Source organism: Jaculus jaculus, chromosome 6, assembly GCF_020740685.1.
Source record: "Jaculus jaculus isolate mJacJac1 chromosome 6, mJacJac1.mat.Y.cur, whole genome shotgun sequence".
In the NCBI taxonomy this organism is placed as follows: domain Eukaryota; kingdom Metazoa; phylum Chordata; class Mammalia; order Rodentia; family Dipodidae; genus Jaculus; species Jaculus jaculus.
In genome coordinates, this window is record NC_059107.1 from 94,792,127 (window position 1) to 94,809,837 (window position 17,711).

At 45.8% G+C, this 17,711-nt stretch overlaps 1 protein-coding gene across 1 annotated transcript in view; it reads left to right on the top strand.

The window, feature by feature from the left end:
- Acvr1b (activin A receptor type 1B) overlaps positions 1–17,711 on the top strand; it is a 50,532-nt gene that overhangs the window by 22,493 nt on the left and 10,328 nt on the right. The window contains exons 2-6 of the mRNA XM_004649849.2: positions 4,742–4,981; positions 5,656–5,910; positions 9,753–9,983; positions 13,707–13,874; positions 14,943–15,099. Coding sequence (XP_004649906.2) covers positions 4,742–4,981; positions 5,656–5,910; positions 9,753–9,983; positions 13,707–13,874; positions 14,943–15,099 — 1,051 coding nt within the window. The remainder of the gene's footprint in view (positions 1–4,741; positions 4,982–5,655; positions 5,911–9,752; positions 9,984–13,706; positions 13,875–14,942; positions 15,100–17,711) is intronic.

Genomic DNA, 17,711 nt, shown 5'->3' on the forward strand with positions numbered 1-17,711 from the left:
TTGTCTTAATAAGGTCTCCTGGAACTGGAAGGATGCTCAGCGAGATAGGGAAAAGGAAAATTTAGTGTGCCTACACAGGACATTGCTATACAGTGACCATCAGTTTATGAAATTTATTGCCTCTAAGGAGTAATTAATAAGTTAAACGTCTTCATTGTTGTAGCTTTAAAAGCTTGAGGTGTGTTCATGGGCTGATTCCTGGACAGACCAGTCTACATTGCGATGTGCTTCCAACCCTTTTAAGCCAGTGATGGTTCCTGCATTTCCCAGCTGAGCCCCAGCTTCTGGAGCCCCGCTGCGTAAAGCACGTCATACTATACAGGGCCACAGACCAGCCCGTGTTGGGACTTGTTGTCCTTCCTCAAAACAGTGTCTCCTGAATCAGATTTACATTTATGTCCTACCACAAACCCCCTTCTAATCAGATTTTGAACCATGTTCAAATCCTGCCATTGCGCTTTTCTGTAGTTCAGTTTTGACTATCAGACTTGTTAATAACAAAAGTCTGTGCTGGGGTGGGAGCTCTTGTTCTGTCCGTCTACCCATCCTCCCTCCTTCCCTTTCTTTCTCCCTCCCTCTTCTCTCTCTCTATCCCTTTCCTCCCTCTCATTTGCTCTTCCATCCCCTTTTTCTGTCTTTCCTTTTCTTTCCCACTTCTCTCTGCTCTTTTTGCTTGTTTGTTTGTTTGTTTGTTTTTCAAGGTAGGGTCTCACTCTAGCCCAGGCTGACCTGGAATAAGTCACTCTGTATTCTCAGGGTGGCCTCGAACTCACAGCAATCCTCCTACCTCTGCCTCCTGAGTATTGGGATTAAAGGCGTGCACCACTACGTCTGGCTCCTCTGCTCGTTTTTATTTGCATTTTATGTGCAAAGCTAGGGATCAAATCTAGGACCTGCGCAGGCTGCATCACACTTTGGTGTGGAATAAGGAGAGTTCCAGGTACTTGTTGTTTATATGCACATGTAAGACTTAACATGATGAGTCACCGTGAAACCCTACAAGGGGCTGTAGTCATTAGCCCAGATTTAGCTTTTCAAAGCTATTAAATTTAGGTTTGTGAGTTAGTGTACTAAGTTTACAGTACAGATATATTTACAATTTTATTATTACTTACTTAGTTTCAGTGAAAATAAATATTAGCAGACAACTAGCTAAAATAGCTGTAAAGGGCATTTAGGAAAAGGTAGGTACATGAGGCAAAGCAGAATTGTCCAATGATGAATTTGTGATGCAAACTGGGTGAACAAAACCAGATTCAGACTTAAAGCTGGAAAGGACTTTAGAGGTCATGCAGGTCAGTTCCCTTCTGGTTAATCATGAGGAAAATGAGGTGCAGAAAGATTCGATGACTTGCTCAAAGCCATCTGACTAGTTACTGGCAAAGCTGAGACTCAGAACAGCAATTTCTTCCTGAGATCTTGTTGAAATTTGCCACTTCCTAATGAGTGCTTAAATAGACACTTTACTTGGGTTTTTTTTTTCAAAGTTTATTTTGTAGGTTTTACATTAAAAGTAAGGATTATATTTGCAACTCCTATTTACATGTTTAGAGTATATTATTTCATGTTACTCTTTTTTTTCATGTAATTCTTATTTAGTGAGTCCCAGTTTATAGCTTGAACACAAAGGAAACTGTGGTGTAATAAGGTTAATTATGTGCTCCAAGTCACATGATCAGTGTTTGAGCTGACATTTGAGCTTCAGGTCTTTCTGACCTGTTGCTCCATGCTGCCCACTGTTGCTCCTAGTGATGTAGTCAGACCTCCTCAGGGTGTGGGCAGCAGTGATGCTTATCTTCCACCTGTGTCTGTTAGGACTTCTCAGTCCCTCTGTGAAAGGTGAAGATGCACAAAGATATGGGTGGGGTGTGCCTTGCTGAGGGCAGGAGCCCTAGCTTAGCAGACAGTTGGCTAATCTTCCCTCATCTCTTTAAGATAGTGCTTGCCAGTTAGACAGTTGGAAGTCCTAGGTAGACTCAGGGACTTGCCCAGCTCCTTATCACAAACCTGCACGGCCCAGGCCCAGCTCCTCCTCAGCCCCTGCTAGCATAGATTTCACCACTTTTGCTCTTTCCTGTCTTACACCAAGATTGTTTAAGTACTTCCCAAAAATAATGAGCCACGTGTGGGTGTGTTCACTCTCCAGAATGAATCACTGTGAACAAGGCCAGCCCCAGCGAAAGGAGAATAAATATCTGGAATTAGACTCCTGACTGCTCTGCCCCACTAATTGATGGACTCTGAAGTGAGCTTTCTAAAACGGCGACTGTGGGTTTGGCCTTGTGTGTGTCTCACCATGCTCAGAATAGTCCTCTCTTGAGGTTGTTAATTTTCCCTTCCTTGCTTCCCAAAATAGAACCAATGCTGTTCTCTTCACAGGATGACATCACAACGCATGGACTGTGAGGTGTGCTCCCTGCAGGGAACCCCTTGGTGCCCAAAAAGAGACCCAAAAGGGAATGGGAGGAAGTTTTCTTGGATTAGCAAGAGTCCAGGGGGAAGAAAAATGATTGTACCAAGTTTTCTGAGACTTGCATAAGTTTCAAGTTCTCAGGAAAAGTAAGACAGGGCCTGGTATAGTTAGTGGTGGCTCACTGCATTTCCAGATTCAGAGACAGGAGGATGGCAAGTTCATGATTACTATGGACTACTTAGTGAGACACTGGCTTGAAAAACCAACAAAATAGTATGAAAATACAGGTTAGGAAGAAAATGAAATATGTCCTTAGACTTGAGACTAGAGGAGATTAGAATTGAAGCTCAGGTGAAGGCGGGATGTGGTGGCGCACGCATTTAATCCCAGCACTCGGGAGGCAGAGGTAGGATCGCTGTGAGTTCGAGGCCAGTCTGAGACTCCATAGTGAATTCCAGGTCAGCCTGGGCTAGAGTGAGACCCTACCTCGAAAAACCAAAAGAAAAAACCTTTTATGAGTTGGATCCTCATTTCACAAATACCTATGTTCAATGCTCTGCCTTTAATAAATAACCCAAGCTCTTCAGCATGTAGCTGCATGCTTTGGAATTTGTCTCAGAAGATACAGATCTGATCAAACACTGAAAGAAATACAACAGACTGTGCAGGGAACCTGTATATTGCCTGCCTGTCTCTCTTCCCCATGTTGCACCTGGGGTTTTTTGGTGGGAACATTAAGAGGTTGCCTTATTTATAGACAACCTGGGATAGAAAGGGTTGGACACAGAGATACTTAGAATCTGCAAAGCTAAGGGATGCCTTTCAGAGCATTGGAGGATGAGGCAGTGACAACTTTGTAGCTTAAGCACGGCTGTCCATGGGATTGGTCATCGACATCTCTGCTCTGGAGCCTTAGTGTGAGCAGTGTCATCCCACTTGGTCCCCAGTCACTGCTTACTGAGTGTGCCACCTGAGACGTGCATCCTTCCCCACTGTGCCTGGTGGGTGAGTGCCTTGCCTCGTTTTGCGTTGTCTTAGCCTCAGCATTGTAGTTACATTCAGTGTTACATTCCTGCCTCTCCCAAGGGGTCAGGGATAGGTTAGGCTTTGGGGAGACAGGGTAGGAGAAAACCAACTGCTGCTGTCTGTGCTATTCTTGTTAGTCAGATAAATAAAGGGTTGCAGATTCCAGGGCTGCTGAGTAGCTTTCAGAGGCACCAAATTCATTTGCAGTGATTTCCTGTTGGTGGCACACACTTTATGTATGATACATAACCAGCAAAACTCATTAGTCCCAGAAGGCATGGTGTATGCTGCTTGTTTAAAAATCGTGTGTGTGTGTGTGTGTGTGTGTGTGTGTGTGTGTGTGCGCGTGCGCACGCGCGCACGCGCGTGCATATAAGTGCTGTCCGGGGCCTTTCAGAATAGGTGAAATGTATTGAGTAGTTCTGTGCATTATCTCATTTAGTCTTCACAATAACTATGAGGAGGGACTCATTCTCATTGGAGGACATCCTTTCTGGCTCTCAGGAGAGGGGCATACAACATGGATTAAATGGAAGAAGCCATAATGTAGGTCAAGGGAAGCTTTTCAGATAAAGTGATAGTCGTGCAGAATTTTGAAAGGTTTATAAAAATCAAGCAGGAAAAAAAGCATTTGAGCAAAAAGAACATATGAGAGTGTACATAACACACTCTGGGAACTGGGGTGCTTGGTGCCCAGGAGAGGAGATGGGATGGATAATGAAATGTCCAGAGACTCTTGGGTGGATTTGTATGGAATATGAGGAGTACCCTCTGCTGTCCAAAGAGAAGGGTTTGTGTGTGCCTCGCAGGCATTGCAGTTAGAAGGAATAGTTGGTTCATCTGTCTTTCACAGGCATGGAACAGAGCAGTGAGAGGAATGGTGGGGCCTCCATACAAAAAGCCTGTTGTGGGCTGGTGAGATGGCTTAGTGGTTAAGGCATTTGCCTGCAGAGCCAAAGGACCTCGGTTCTATTCCTCAGTACCCACATGAGCCAGATGCACAAGGGGGTGCACGCATCTGGAGTTCGTTTACAGTGGCTGGAGGCCCTGGCACACCCATTCTCTCTCCCTCTTTGCCTCTTTCTCTCTTGCTGTCTCAAATAAATAAATAATTAAAACGGAAAAAAGGCTTTGTTGTGAGCCAAGGTGAAAAGGTTGTTCCCAGCTGAAGACATATTTCTGTCTCTAAAAAAGCTCTTAGTTTGGAACATGAGGTGTGCTAAAGGATTATTCTAAGTCTGGAAAGAACCTGGAAGAAAACCTCAGCATTGCTGTTGATACCTGCTCTCAATTTTTCTCCAGCTCTGCTGTGTGCGTGCACCAGCTGCCTACAGGCCAACTACACATGTGAAACAGATGGGGCCTGCATGGTTTCCATCTTCAACCTGGACGGGATGGAGCATCATGTGCGCACCTGCATCCCCAAGGTGGAGCTGGTCCCTGCCGGGAAGCCCTTCTACTGCCTAAGCTCAGAGGATCTTCGGAACACTCACTGCTGCTATACCGACTTCTGCAACAAGATTGACCTCAGGGTGCCCAGTGGTGAGTGGATGCCCTTACTGGATTATTGGTTCATCTTGGAGGTGGGGTACCTCATCCTTTCATCTTTCTGGTCTTTTCCAGTCCCTTGGCTCAATGACAGGTAAAGGTGCCTTTTGGATGCTACCTGAGGTGGGTGACAAGGGTTGGGGTCCCCCCCTAGTCAAGCTTTACAGCTCAGGGAATGGCAGAGATACATTTTCTTGTTAACCCCACAGGTACCCACTCTTCCGGTGTGTGGGATAGTTGCTAAGCAGTTACTGCAGCAGAGCCATGTGAAGGGCTCAGCTTGGGGAGTGGAAGGGTGGTGTGAAAAGTCAAGAATTAAAAAGGGATGGTGGTTACCGTAGAGCAGTTCTAGAAACCTCCTAGGGCAAATGTGTCACTTGGACTTGGGGAGAGACTGTAGTGGAGCCTGGAGGAGAGAGACTCATGTCTGTCTGTGGGCTGTGGTGTGACCCCAACATGTTGTAAATTTGGTTTGGTGATTAGAAGGGTGCCTCAGCAAGCAAAAGCAGTATTTGGAAGCATCTAGACATGCAGGATAGCCTGGGAAGTCCAGAGAAATCAGAAAATGAAGGGGACTTTTTTATGTGGTATCGTGTTGGGGATCAATTAAGTTACAGTGTTTCCTTGTTTTTACTGTGTTCCTTCCCTCCCATCTCTCATTTACCCAGGCCACCTCAAGGAGCAGGAGCCCGAGCACCCTTCCATGTGGGGCCCTGTGGAGCTGGTGGGCATTATTGCTGGCCCAGTCTTCCTCCTGTTTCTCATCATCATCATCGTTTTTCTTGTCATTAACTATCATCAACGTGTCTACCACAACCGCCAGAGACTGGACATGGAGGACCCTTCATGTGAGATGTGTCTCTCCAAAGACAAAACACTCCAGGATCTTGTCTACGATCTTTCCACATCAGGATCTGGCTCAGGTAGCAAGTTCTCCAGGCATTGTGTTTGTTGGCCCTCATTACTGGTTCCCAGCAGGAGAGAGTGTTTATGAGGAAGGCTGGGGGCCTTGCTGCATTGAGTCATTTGGTTTCATAATTCCCTTCTTTTGGAGTCGGATGTGTTACAAGATATAATAGCTTCACAAAAAATCTTTCATTCCCTGGGATTCCAAAGGTCAAGTGCAAAACTCCCCATTGTAGAAACACTGCCCTTCTCTAATTCTTGTAGCTGTATGGTCTGTGAAAACTCAGCTGGTTCCACCTGAGCAGTGGAGTGCTCAGTTCAAGGGCCCCTTTTGAGAAACAGGAGTGTGCCGGATTCCTGTGAGGTGCTGACAGCTAATCATTGATCTCTGAGCAGCCACAAGGGGAGTTTGAGGACATTGAGTGAAGCTTAGAGTGGGGATTTGTTGAATCATTGACTTGTACCATTGCCCAAGGGCTTTTTGGTGAGGGCTAACATAAGGCAGTTTGGGCTTTCACTGTAGCATGGACTCCATTTCCTGCAGTGCCTGTTGTCCCAGTCTTTCTTACATGAGGGCATTGAACTCAACACTGGGCCTTAGCATGAGATCAGAATTGAAGTTGTTCAGGTCCCAGGAAATAGCTCAGCTATCCAATAAAATAAAATAAAAATAGCTACATGTGGTGGTACACACCTATATTCTCCTGTTATCCCCAGGCTCAAGAGGCTCAGGCAGGATTGCTTCAATCAAGTTCAAGGCCAGCCAGGACTATGTAGTGAAACCTTGGTAAGGGGAGGGGAGCTGAGCTAGTTATTAGATGTGGGCATGATTGCAAAAGAGATTTTGTTGTTGTTGTTTGCCTTTTTGGTTTTTCAAGGTAGAGTCTCAATCTAGCCCAGGCTGACGTGGAATTTAAATATTCGATTTACTTATAATTTATTTGGTTTTTCAAGGTAGGGTCTCACTCTAGCCCAGGCTGACCTGGAATTCACTATGGAGTCTCAGGGTGGTCTCAAACTCACAGCAATCCTCCTACCTCTGCCTCCCAAGTGCTGGGATTAAAGGCGTGCCCGGATTATTTATTTAAGAGAGAGAGAATGAATGGGCACACCAGGGCCTCTAGCCACTGCACATGAACTTCAGACACATTTGCCACCTTGTGCATCTGGCTCTGTGTGGGTACTGGGAAATTGAACTTGGGTCCTTTGGCTTTGCAGGCCTTAGCCACTAAGCCATCCCTCTAGCCCTGTTTGCTTGTTTTTAAAATAAAGACAGTTATTTTAGAAACAGTACCATTCCATTCCTTTTTGTTTGTTTTTGGTTTTTTGAGGTAGGGTCTCACTGTAGCTCAGGCTGACCTGGAATTCACTGTGTAGTCACAGGCTGGCCTCAAACTCATGGCGATCCACCTACCTCTGCCTCCCAAATGCTGGGATTAAAGGCATGCACCACCATGCCTGGCTCTATTCCACTCTTAATGAGAGTAGAAGAAATCATCCACACAGATGAGTGTTCCTGTTCTAGCTGGAACACATACCTTACTTGTGAGACTTGTGTGTCTCTCTGCCATGGGCCAGGCTGTTGTACAGGGAAATTGTGCCACCAGTCACAGCCAGACATCCCTCCTTGAATAGGGAATACTGTGAGCCGTGACATCTCCTGGAGTGTCAGTGATTTTTGCCTTTATTAAGCTCGGCAGCAGAGAGCACCAAAATGATGAATATATTTAAAAGCTGAGTATTTTTAGAAACCCAGAAGATATCTGATGCATGTTTTGCCACCAGAGGTAGGACAGTGGTTGGAAGTGTTTAACTGCGTCTTGATTTGATACTGGGAGAGTAGGCTTTTCAGGCCCAGGCCATCTGAGTATGGGGAGGCTTGGTGGTCATCTGTTGTCTGGGCTAAAATGATTAGAGACTATTTCTTGCTGGGTGGTTCAGTATATTCTCAGTGCAGAATATGCAGAGCTTCCAAGGTGTTTTTGGTTTTCAAGGTAGGGTCTCACTCTAGTCCAGGCTCACCTGGAATTCACTATGTAGTCTCAGGGTGGCCTCGAAATCACGGCCATCCTCCTACCTCTGCCTACCGAGTGCTGGGACTAAAGATATGTACCCCAACCCCCAGCTGTTTGTTTCCTTTTGAGACAGGGTCACATTCTGACCCAGGCTAACCTGGAACTCACTCTGGAGTTCCAGGCTGGCCTTGGACTCATGGTGATCCTCCTACTTCAGCCTTCCAGTGCTAGGACAATAAGGTGTATACCACTATACATAGCTACAATTGGGGTTATGAGAGGGATGAGAAGGTAGGGAACATTCCAGGCCATGTAGAACACCTTCAATTGAAAAGACAAAATACATGGGCATGGTGGCACACACCTTTAATCCCATCAGAGGCAGAGGTAGGAGGATTACTGTGAGTTCAAGGCCAGCCTGAGACTCCATAGTGAATTCCAGGTCAGCCTGGGCCAGAGTGAGACCCTACCTCAAACAACAACAACAACAAAAAAAAAAAACAAAAACGAGGGACAAAATGCATGGAGGTTCATGGTATGTTCAAGGACTCATAAGGAGACTAACATGATATACTATAGGTAATAGGCATCTACTGAAAGTTTTCACATGGGAAAATGAATGTTCTTTTTATTTTTCTTTTGTAAGGAAATCTGAAAGTGGTGTGGAGAATGAATTCATTCATTTACCAGCCTTCTGTTAGGAAGGCTGGGGTAAGGCAGGGCTGTGTGGGTGCGCAGAGCAAGAGCAGGGTGAGATGAGGTGGAAAGACCAGTTGGAAGTCTAGGATAAGAGGCAGCATAGGATGGGACACAAGTTATAGGGAAGGAGAAACCTGTGTTCTGTGTAGTATGGTTAGAAGCATGGCCTGTGGAGTCAGGGAGTCCTAGATTGTAATCCCTGTATTTCCACTTGTCTTTCCACCTTTTTGCATTTGAGTGAGTTACATAATGTTCCTTTTTGAGCCTGACTAGTTTTCTCATCTATGTAATGAAGATAAAACATACACATTACACATAGATAGAAGGAAATGAGATGGTTATGTAGATCCCTTAGCAGAGAACCTCATGCATAGTCAGCACACAATAAATCCACCAGAGCCAGGGGTTACTAACAATGATTATATTCGGTGCAGGGAAGGCTGGGAGAAGTCAGCCAGCCATGCTGGTAAGAAACAATGATTGGGGAGATAGGGAACTAGATACTGAGTCAATGAAGTAATAACAAGTCTCACAAAGACGGTAAAGTAACTAGAACTAGTGTGGATAGGCACCACTACACTTTGGGCAGAGTTTTGATCTTCATGGAGAGAACTTGGTACCTAACTACTTTGTACTGACTAGCCAAGTCCACTTTATTGGCCACACAGCAGTGCCCTCTAGTGGCTGATGAGCAGAGAGGCTGGAACGCTTCTCCCAGCATGTCCTTTGTTGCTCCTTTTCATTTTTTCCTACTCTCTTGTTGCTTCCATGAGAATAAAGTAGATGTGAGTGAGTTGACCCACAGGTAGCCAAGTTCAGAGCTGGTAATTCAGGCCAAGCATTTACATGCAATTCTGTCATCCGTACTAACTGAAGAATCTCTTTGCTAAGGAGCTGATAATCACACATTTATGTGGTTCTTTGTAAGATGACTGGCTCCCACCAATCTTCATTCAGCTCCTCCTGCTAGTGAACTTCCTAGATATGGAACAGGGTCAGCTTCAGCGGACTGTGGCCAGTGGACCAGGGTAGAGTGTAGGCACTGTGTGGAGGCCTTCCTAGTGGTGTTTAGTGAGTATGGGTGGTTGGGTCCAAACTTTAGAAGATTCATAATGTCAGATTTCTCTCCGTTCTTTGGTCCACAGGGTTACCCCTTTTTGTCCAGCGCACAGTGGCTCGAACTATCGTTTTGCAGGAGATTATTGGCAAAGGCCGGTTTGGGGAAGTGTGGCGTGGCCGCTGGAGGGGTGGTGATGTGGCGGTGAAAATTTTCTCTTCTCGTGAAGAACGCTCATGGTTCCGGGAAGCAGAGATATACCAGACAGTTATGCTGCGCCATGAAAACATCCTTGGATTTATTGCTGCTGACAATAAAGGTAAAGAATTGGTTGTGTGCCGGGTGTCCCAGAGCCAGTGGCATTCTCAGGTGGAGGAGACACGGAAGAAGCTCAACTACTGTGTGATATACAAATTCTCTGCCTCCATAGTTGTCACCCACAGAAAATCTGAATACAGACGTACTTTTTAAGTTCTTCTTACAAGGGGGAGCCTTTTATGCTGTGAAAGGTTTCTGCAGAAAACCAGGTTATTAAGCAGATAAACAAGGCGTATACCCCACCCCGCATGCTGTCTCTTTCTTGCATGTTCTCAGACTGTCCCCTGTGTTCTCCTTGTTGAAGCTTCAGTATGCTTGTTTTGAAAATCACTATAATGAGGTATTGTAGCCTCACTCTGACAAGATAGGATAGCCACAGCAAAGCATACAGTTCATGTTCTGTGACATAACCAACATTATATACTCTTGTAATGAAGAAGCCACAGAAGAACAAAGACCTGTCTGTTCCCAAAGTGTCTCTTCAGAACTAAGATCCCTTACTATTTCCTCCTCTCCTCCCCCCTCCGTGTGTGTGTGTGTGTGTGTGTGTGTGTGTGTGTGTGTGTGTCTTTGTTCTTACATTAGGTTTTTTGCTTGTTTGTTTGGGGGTGGATTGCGCAGGGTTTTCTTATGCAGCTCAGACAGGCCTCAAATCTGTAGTCTTCCTGCCACAGCCTATGGTTTATGGACATGTTACTATGCCTGGCTATCTTGCTTCTTTTGTTTGTTCGTTTGCTTGCTTTTTCAAGGTAGGGTCTCACTCTAGCTCAGGCTGACCTGGAATTCACTATGTAGTCTCAGGTTGGCCTTGAACTCATGACAATCCTCCTACCTCTGCCTCCCAAGTGCTGGGTGGGTTTTTTGTTGTTGTTGTTGTTATTGTTTCTGGGGTTTTTTTGTTGTTGTTGTTTTGTTTGTTTGGTTTTGGTTTTTCGAGGAAGGTTTTCACTCTAGTCCAGGCTGACCTGGAATTCACTATGTAGTCTCAGGGTGGCCTTGAACTCATGGCAATCCTACCTCTGCCTCCCAAATGCTGGGATTAAAGGCGTGCGTCACTACGCCCAGCTGTTATTGTTATTTTTTTAATTAGTTAATTAATTTGAGAGGCAGACAGAGAGAGAGGGTGGGCACTCCAGGGCCTCTAGCCACTGCAAATGAACTCCAGATGCATGCATCTTTTTGCATCTGGCTTACATGGGTCCTGGGGAGTTGAACTGAGGTCCTTTGGCTTTGCAGGCAAACGCCTTAACCACTAAGCAATCTCTCCAGCCCTTGTTTTGTTTTTTGAGGTAGAGTCTTAATCTAGTCCAGGCTGACCTGGAATTCACTATGTGGTGTCAGGGTGGCCTCGAACTCATGGCAGTACTCCTACCTCTGCCTCCCACCCAAGTGCTGGGATTAAAGGCGTGTGCCGCTACACCCAGCTTCTTGCTTCTATTTTGAGTTTCTTGCTTATGTCCAAGCACATCTCTATTTTTGAGGAACTCACTGACTGAGGAACTAACATTTAATGATAGGAAACAAGCCCTATAAGCTGGTCTCATGAGCACAGATCAGAGGTGAATCGTGTCTACACTGGCTCCTAGGTGGCAAGAACTAGACTGGAAGGAAAGACAGTGAGAAAGGCTCTAGACATGTGCAAAAGTGAGGCCTGTTTGGGACTGTATAGGTAACTTGGAGAAGACAGTGGAGAGGTCAGCAGAGGCCAGGTTATGATGGACTTTTTGAAAGGATTACATTTGATACTGAAGACAGCAGTAATAGTTGTAATTCCATTCATTAGTTTAACAGCTACTGTGGGCCAGGGCCCCCTATCAGCCTCTTAAGATTATATATATATATATTACATATATAAACAAGACATGGGTCCTACCTTCACAGAGCTCTCAGGGGAGGAGGAGTAGACACCTAGAAGATAGTATACCTGGAGCACAGAGACGGCCATGAAGGCACTGGAGCCTCACTGTAGGGGTCTCTGGAAATAGTGACACAGCTTGCTCTGTAGCAGTGAGTATAAAGCCTATGAAAGATGACGAGCATTTGTTTTTTGTTCCTAAAACAACAGACTGCTCATTCCTTACATTGTTGGAGTTGGTGGTGGCCTTGCTAGCCCCCAAGATGAAGACTTGGGGCATATAAAATTTGGACTGGCATATAAGAGAAGAAGGGGAAGATTGTGACTCACTCCCTCTCAGCAAGCTATACACTTCCAAACAGCATTGCCTTTCATAAAAATGACCAAAACCTATCTTCTTTTTCAGCCTACTAGCAGGACCCTCAGGACTTGGCGCTGGTTAGAGGGCAGGAGACTACGTGTTATACAGGCTCCATGTTTATAATCAGAGATGCCAACATTTGGGCATTTTCAGCAGCCATTCTCTTTATTGATTCTGGCAGCTTGTGTGAGTTGAGATCTGGCTGGCGAAACCCACATTAGGGCCAGGGAAAGAGGAAAGTCAGGTTCTTTTGTTCTTGTCTTTTTACCGTGATATATTTAGTATGGTGCCCTGGAAGTAGCACCAGCCTAGAATTTGGAAGCTCTCTATCCAATTTCCGGTGTTTAGTGACGGCAGCACAGCCTAATTAGATTACTGGCTCTGGGTGTGTCGTCTTTTCCTTCCCTCCCTTTCTCCCCCTTCCTCCTTCCCGTTGCCGCATGTGAAAAGAGAGAAAAATGCAATGTGTGCTACCCACCTTCCATTGCTTTTCTGAAGAATGAGATGGCTTCTCTGGGAATACTCAGAGATGGACTAGTCATGGGTTGAAAAGCATCTCAAGGCCTGCAATCCACTGATGCATAAAAACAGATTGTTCCTGCTATCACAGAGTTCCTGGCCTAAGGATAGCAACAGACGGGAAAGAAGCATTACCAGTGAGACAGGCGGTATGGCGGGCTGTGTCCAAAGGGTCGCTGGAGTATGGGGACTGTCAAGTCGAGGCTTTTCCCTTCTGGTCAGCTGTGGGTGCAGCCCATTGTGATTACATGTAGGTGAACAAGTCTGGTCAGGATCAAAAGTAGCATTGCGGGCTAGGGAGATGGCTCAGCAGTTAAAGGTGAGCGCTTGCAAAGCCTGCTGGTCTGGATTTAGCAGAATGAGTTCTAGATCAACCTTGTGTAGAATAAGACCCTGCCTCAAAAAACTAGAAAAAAATGGTGGTGTTGCCAGAAAACTGATGAACTTATTGCTTTTCTTAAACATATACTTCACTTCTCTTTCCTGGATATCTGACAATTTAAATCTGGCAGAAAAATAGAATGTTGTTTAGACTCATTCTGCAGCTCACCCAGAAGGAATAAGGGAGTACACCTAGGAAGAAAATGCCATTCCTCTCTCCTTCCCGGAGTGTAGAAATACAGGGTGCTGTGGATGAGCAGGGTGAAGGAACAGCCAGACGTGTGGGGGCAAGAAATGTAAATTCCAAGCTGGGGGAATGGCCTGGCAGTTAAAGGTTCTTACTTCCAAATCCTGAGTCCCCGTGTTCAGGTAAACCCAGATGCACAAAGTGGTGCAAAAGTCTGGAGTTCATTTGTAGCGGTAAGAGACCTGGGTACACCCATATTCTCTCTCTGCCCCCTTCCTCCCTCCTTTTCCCTGCATATAAATAAATAATTTTTTTAAAAGAAGAAATGTTCCTTCAGGGTCTGCCTGGACCTCATATTGTACACCTACCTTCTTTGTTGCTGGTAGTTACCCTGTTGTGGTCTCACCTGTGTTCTCTGCAGATAATGGCACCTGGACCCAACTATGGCTTGTCTCTGACTATCATGAGCATGGTTCCCTGTTCGATTACCTGAACCGCTACACAGTGACCATCGAGGGGATGATTAAATTAGCCCTGTCTGCTGCCAGTGGATTGGCACACCTGCATATGGAGATTGTGGGCACTCAAGGTGAGTGGACCGAGTTGGGGAGCTGGGAAGTGGAGACAAAAGGCCTTTCCATCCTTCGTAGAGACACAGTGTGGACCAGACCTTGGGAATGGTAGTTTCCGCTAAGGGACACAAGTCTGGTTGTATTGAGAAATTTGAAGCTGAATGGGGGCTGGAGGGATGGCTTAGTGGTTAAGGCACTTGGCCTGCAAAGCCAAAGGACCCAGGTTTGATTCCTGAAGACCCACATAAGCCAGTTGTACAAAGTGGTACATGTCTCTGGAGTTTGTTTACAGCAGCTGGAGGCCCTGCCATACCAATTCTCTCCTTCTTTTACTCTCTCTCTCTCTCTCTCTCAAATAAGTAAGTGAAAAGGAAAAAAAGCTGAGCAGGGTGTCCTGTCCTTCTTGATACTCATTAACAGTCCTGCAGAGAAGTCTGTAAGGCAGTGCTCAGTTGCTTGTCAGTGGTGTGACATGGTCCTTTGCTAAGGAGTAAGCAGCTAGGTGCATGGGGCACACTTGACAGGATGGCACAGTTGCTGTGTTGGGTGCTGGTTTGCAGACTGTGTGGTGGTAAGACATTGGTCTCCACTAGTCCACAAAGATGTTCCTAGAGGAAGAAGACCTGGTGCCTCATTGCCTGTAGACTTATGGTTCTGGCCTTGCCACAGGGCAGCTGTGATCCCTGAGGCCTGACTGAGTAGGGCAACAGCCTTTGCTAGGAAACCAGCAATGACAATTGGGCCCTGTTCCTAACCTTGAAATGATTGACAGCCCCAATCTTTGAGCCTGTTGGCTCTGAGAATTAGTCAGTTCTCTGCCTGAGCTCTTCAGATCTGGTGAGTGGTAGTCTAAGGATAATGTTAACTAATTTCCATGTCCTTCGCAGGCCCTTACTTATCTATAAGTGTACTTCTTACCACATTCCCATGAAATATTGTCATTCTGATTTTACAGATGAGAAGACAGGAACCCATGGAACACTGGGTTATGGAAGGCAAAGTCAGGACTCCTGTTCACTCAGTGTACTTCAGAATCTATGCTTTTAACTTATATAGATCATCGACTCTGGTTTTGTCTCTCCCAGGAAAGCCTGGAATTGCTCACCGAGACTTAAAGTCCAAGAACATCCTGGTAAAGAAAAACGGCATGTGCGCCATCGCGGACCTGGGCCTGGCTGTCCGTCATGACGCGGTTACTGACACCATTGACATCGCCCCAAATCAGAGGGTGGGAACCAAACGGTAGGAAGGGCCTGGACCCCTGCCCATGCTCACTGGCTTTCCTGAATGTCCCATGAGTGCTCCTTGCTTTGGGGCAGCTGCAAGTTGAATAAAGCCCCACTCCTCACTCTGGACGGGTCTGTAGCACAGCCTCCTAGAACCGGTACACACTTGGTCTTGGTGGTATTAGGTGTGGAGGACCGTGGAGAAGGAATCCAGAGCAGGGTTTGGGAATGAGTAAGCAAGCCCTGGGCTTGGCCAGAGGGAGAAGGGACATACGACAGTGCAAAGTGTGGCTTTTCCAGAGACCCTGAAGGAGGCAGGGACTATTCTACTTGGAGTTTGGCAAGCAGATGTGCTGAGCTAGAGCAGAGCCCATCTAGGGTGGGGACTGGAATGCCTCAAAGGAAATGGCCGCCTTCCCACTTCACCGAGAAGGGAAGGAATTGTGTTTGACCTCAGAAGATGGAAGTGGGTGAAAGAGGATTGATGTGATGGATGGATCAAAGGGAATTTCTTATTTTTTTAAATATTTGTATGTGTATGTGTGTGTGAGAGAGAGAGAGTGAAAGAAAGACACAAAATGCACATCGGGGCCTGTTGCTACTGGAAATGAACTCCAGATGCATGCACCACTTTTTTTTTTTCTTTTGGCTTTATGTGGGTACTGGGGGATTGCACCCAAGCCACCAGGCTTTGCAAGCAAGTGCTTTTAACTTTGAGCCACCTCCCCAACCTCTAAGTAGATTTCTTAATTGAGCTCCTATGTGTCTTTTTTTGTTTGTTGTTTTGGGGTTTTTAAAATATTTTTTCTAATTTATATTTATTTATTTGAGACATATAGAGAGAATGTGTGTGTGTGAGAATGAGAATGGGCACACCAGGACCTCCAGCCACTGCAAATGAACTCCAGAGGCGTGCACTGCCTTGTGCATCTGGCTTATGTGGACCTGGAGAATCAAACCTGGGTCCTTAGGCTTCACAGGCAAGCACCTCACTGCTAAGCCATCTCTCCAGCCCTGTTTTTTATTTTTTATTTTTTTTTTGAGGGAGGGTCTCACTCTGGCCCAGGCTGACCTGGAATTCACTGTGTAGTTTAGGCTGGCCTCGATCCTCCTGTCTCTGCCTCTTGAGTGCTGGTATGAAAGGCGTACACCACCACGCCCACTCACCTTGTCTTTTTTGTTTTTTGTTTTTTTAAAAAAGAACTTTTTTTTTTTTTTTTGACTGAGAAAGAGAGTGGCTTCCAGCCACTGCAAATGAACTCCAGACACAGATGCCCCCTTGTGCATCTGGCTAACATGGGTCCTGGGGAATCGAGCCTGGGTCCTTTGGCTGTGCAGGCAAATGCCTTAACCGTTAAGCCATCCCTCCAGCCCTCACCTTTGTCTTTTTGACCTAAGATTACATCTACCTAGACTCCAAAGTATGGGTGGGGTGGTTTAAATCATAGTAGTTACTCATAATTACTATTCAAAGCCACTAAGGGTGACTTTTGATCACCTCTAGAATTGATTTCTATCAGAAATCAGGTAACATAATTTAAAAAGCTCAAAATGAAATTTAAGTTCAGTTTCTCCTTAGCCACTTTCAATAAAGTGAAAGGCTCCAGTCACAACCTACTGTGGTGTCCTGTGATTGCCACATGGTCCACAGCAAAGCCTCTGCCAAGAAATCAAAATGGGTTAAACAAATCGTGGTGCTTACAAGATAAAGACAAGCCAGGGGTGGTGGTGCATGCCTGAGATCCAGCACTCAACTAGTAGAGGCAGGAGGATCAAAGCCAGCCTGGCTATATTACATACTGTCTCAAAAAAAAAAAAAAAAGTAAATTAAAGACATAATGGACTGAGTGTGTAGTTCAGTGGTACAGCTCTTGCCTAGCATGTACAAGGTGCTGGTTTTAAGCCCAACCACCACACAGAAAAAAAATAGTAACAGCCAGGAGTAGTGGTACACGCCTTTCGTCCCAACACCCGGGAGGCAGAGGTAGGTGGATGGCTGTGATTTCAAGGCCACCCTGAGACTACATAGTGAATTCCAGGTCATCCTGGGCTACAGTGAGACCCTACCTTGGAAAACAAACACACACCAAAAAAAAAAAAAAAAGGGGGGGGGAGAGGGAGCAGACAATAGGTAAGGCTTGGTCCCATGGTGGTTACATGTCTGTGATCCCAACACCTAGGGGCTATGGCACGAAGATCCTGAGTTTGAAATCAGCTTGGGCTATATAACAGCAAGAAGTGAGGGGAGGGGGAGAGAAGAATAGAGGAGAGAGAAGAGAGGAAAGGAGAGGAGGGAGGTGACTAAGACTTAAAAGGGGCTGGGAATGCAGTTTGGTTAGTTGAGGGCTGTGTGGCATGCATGCAGCCCTAGAATCATGTGAGCTGGTTGTGAGTCACACACCTGTGATCCATGTGCTCGGATAGTGACAGAAAATCAAGAGTTTAAAGTCATCCTTAGCTACACAGTAAGTTGGAGGCCAGCCAGTGCTACATGTGACCTTGTCTCAAAAAAGGGAAAGAAAAAGGTGTACTTACAAACAGTATAATATTGCTAAATATATGCTGCGGTGTTTAGACTTGAATCCAAAACGGACATGCACGAAAGGCAAGGGCTCATTTCTGCTGCCC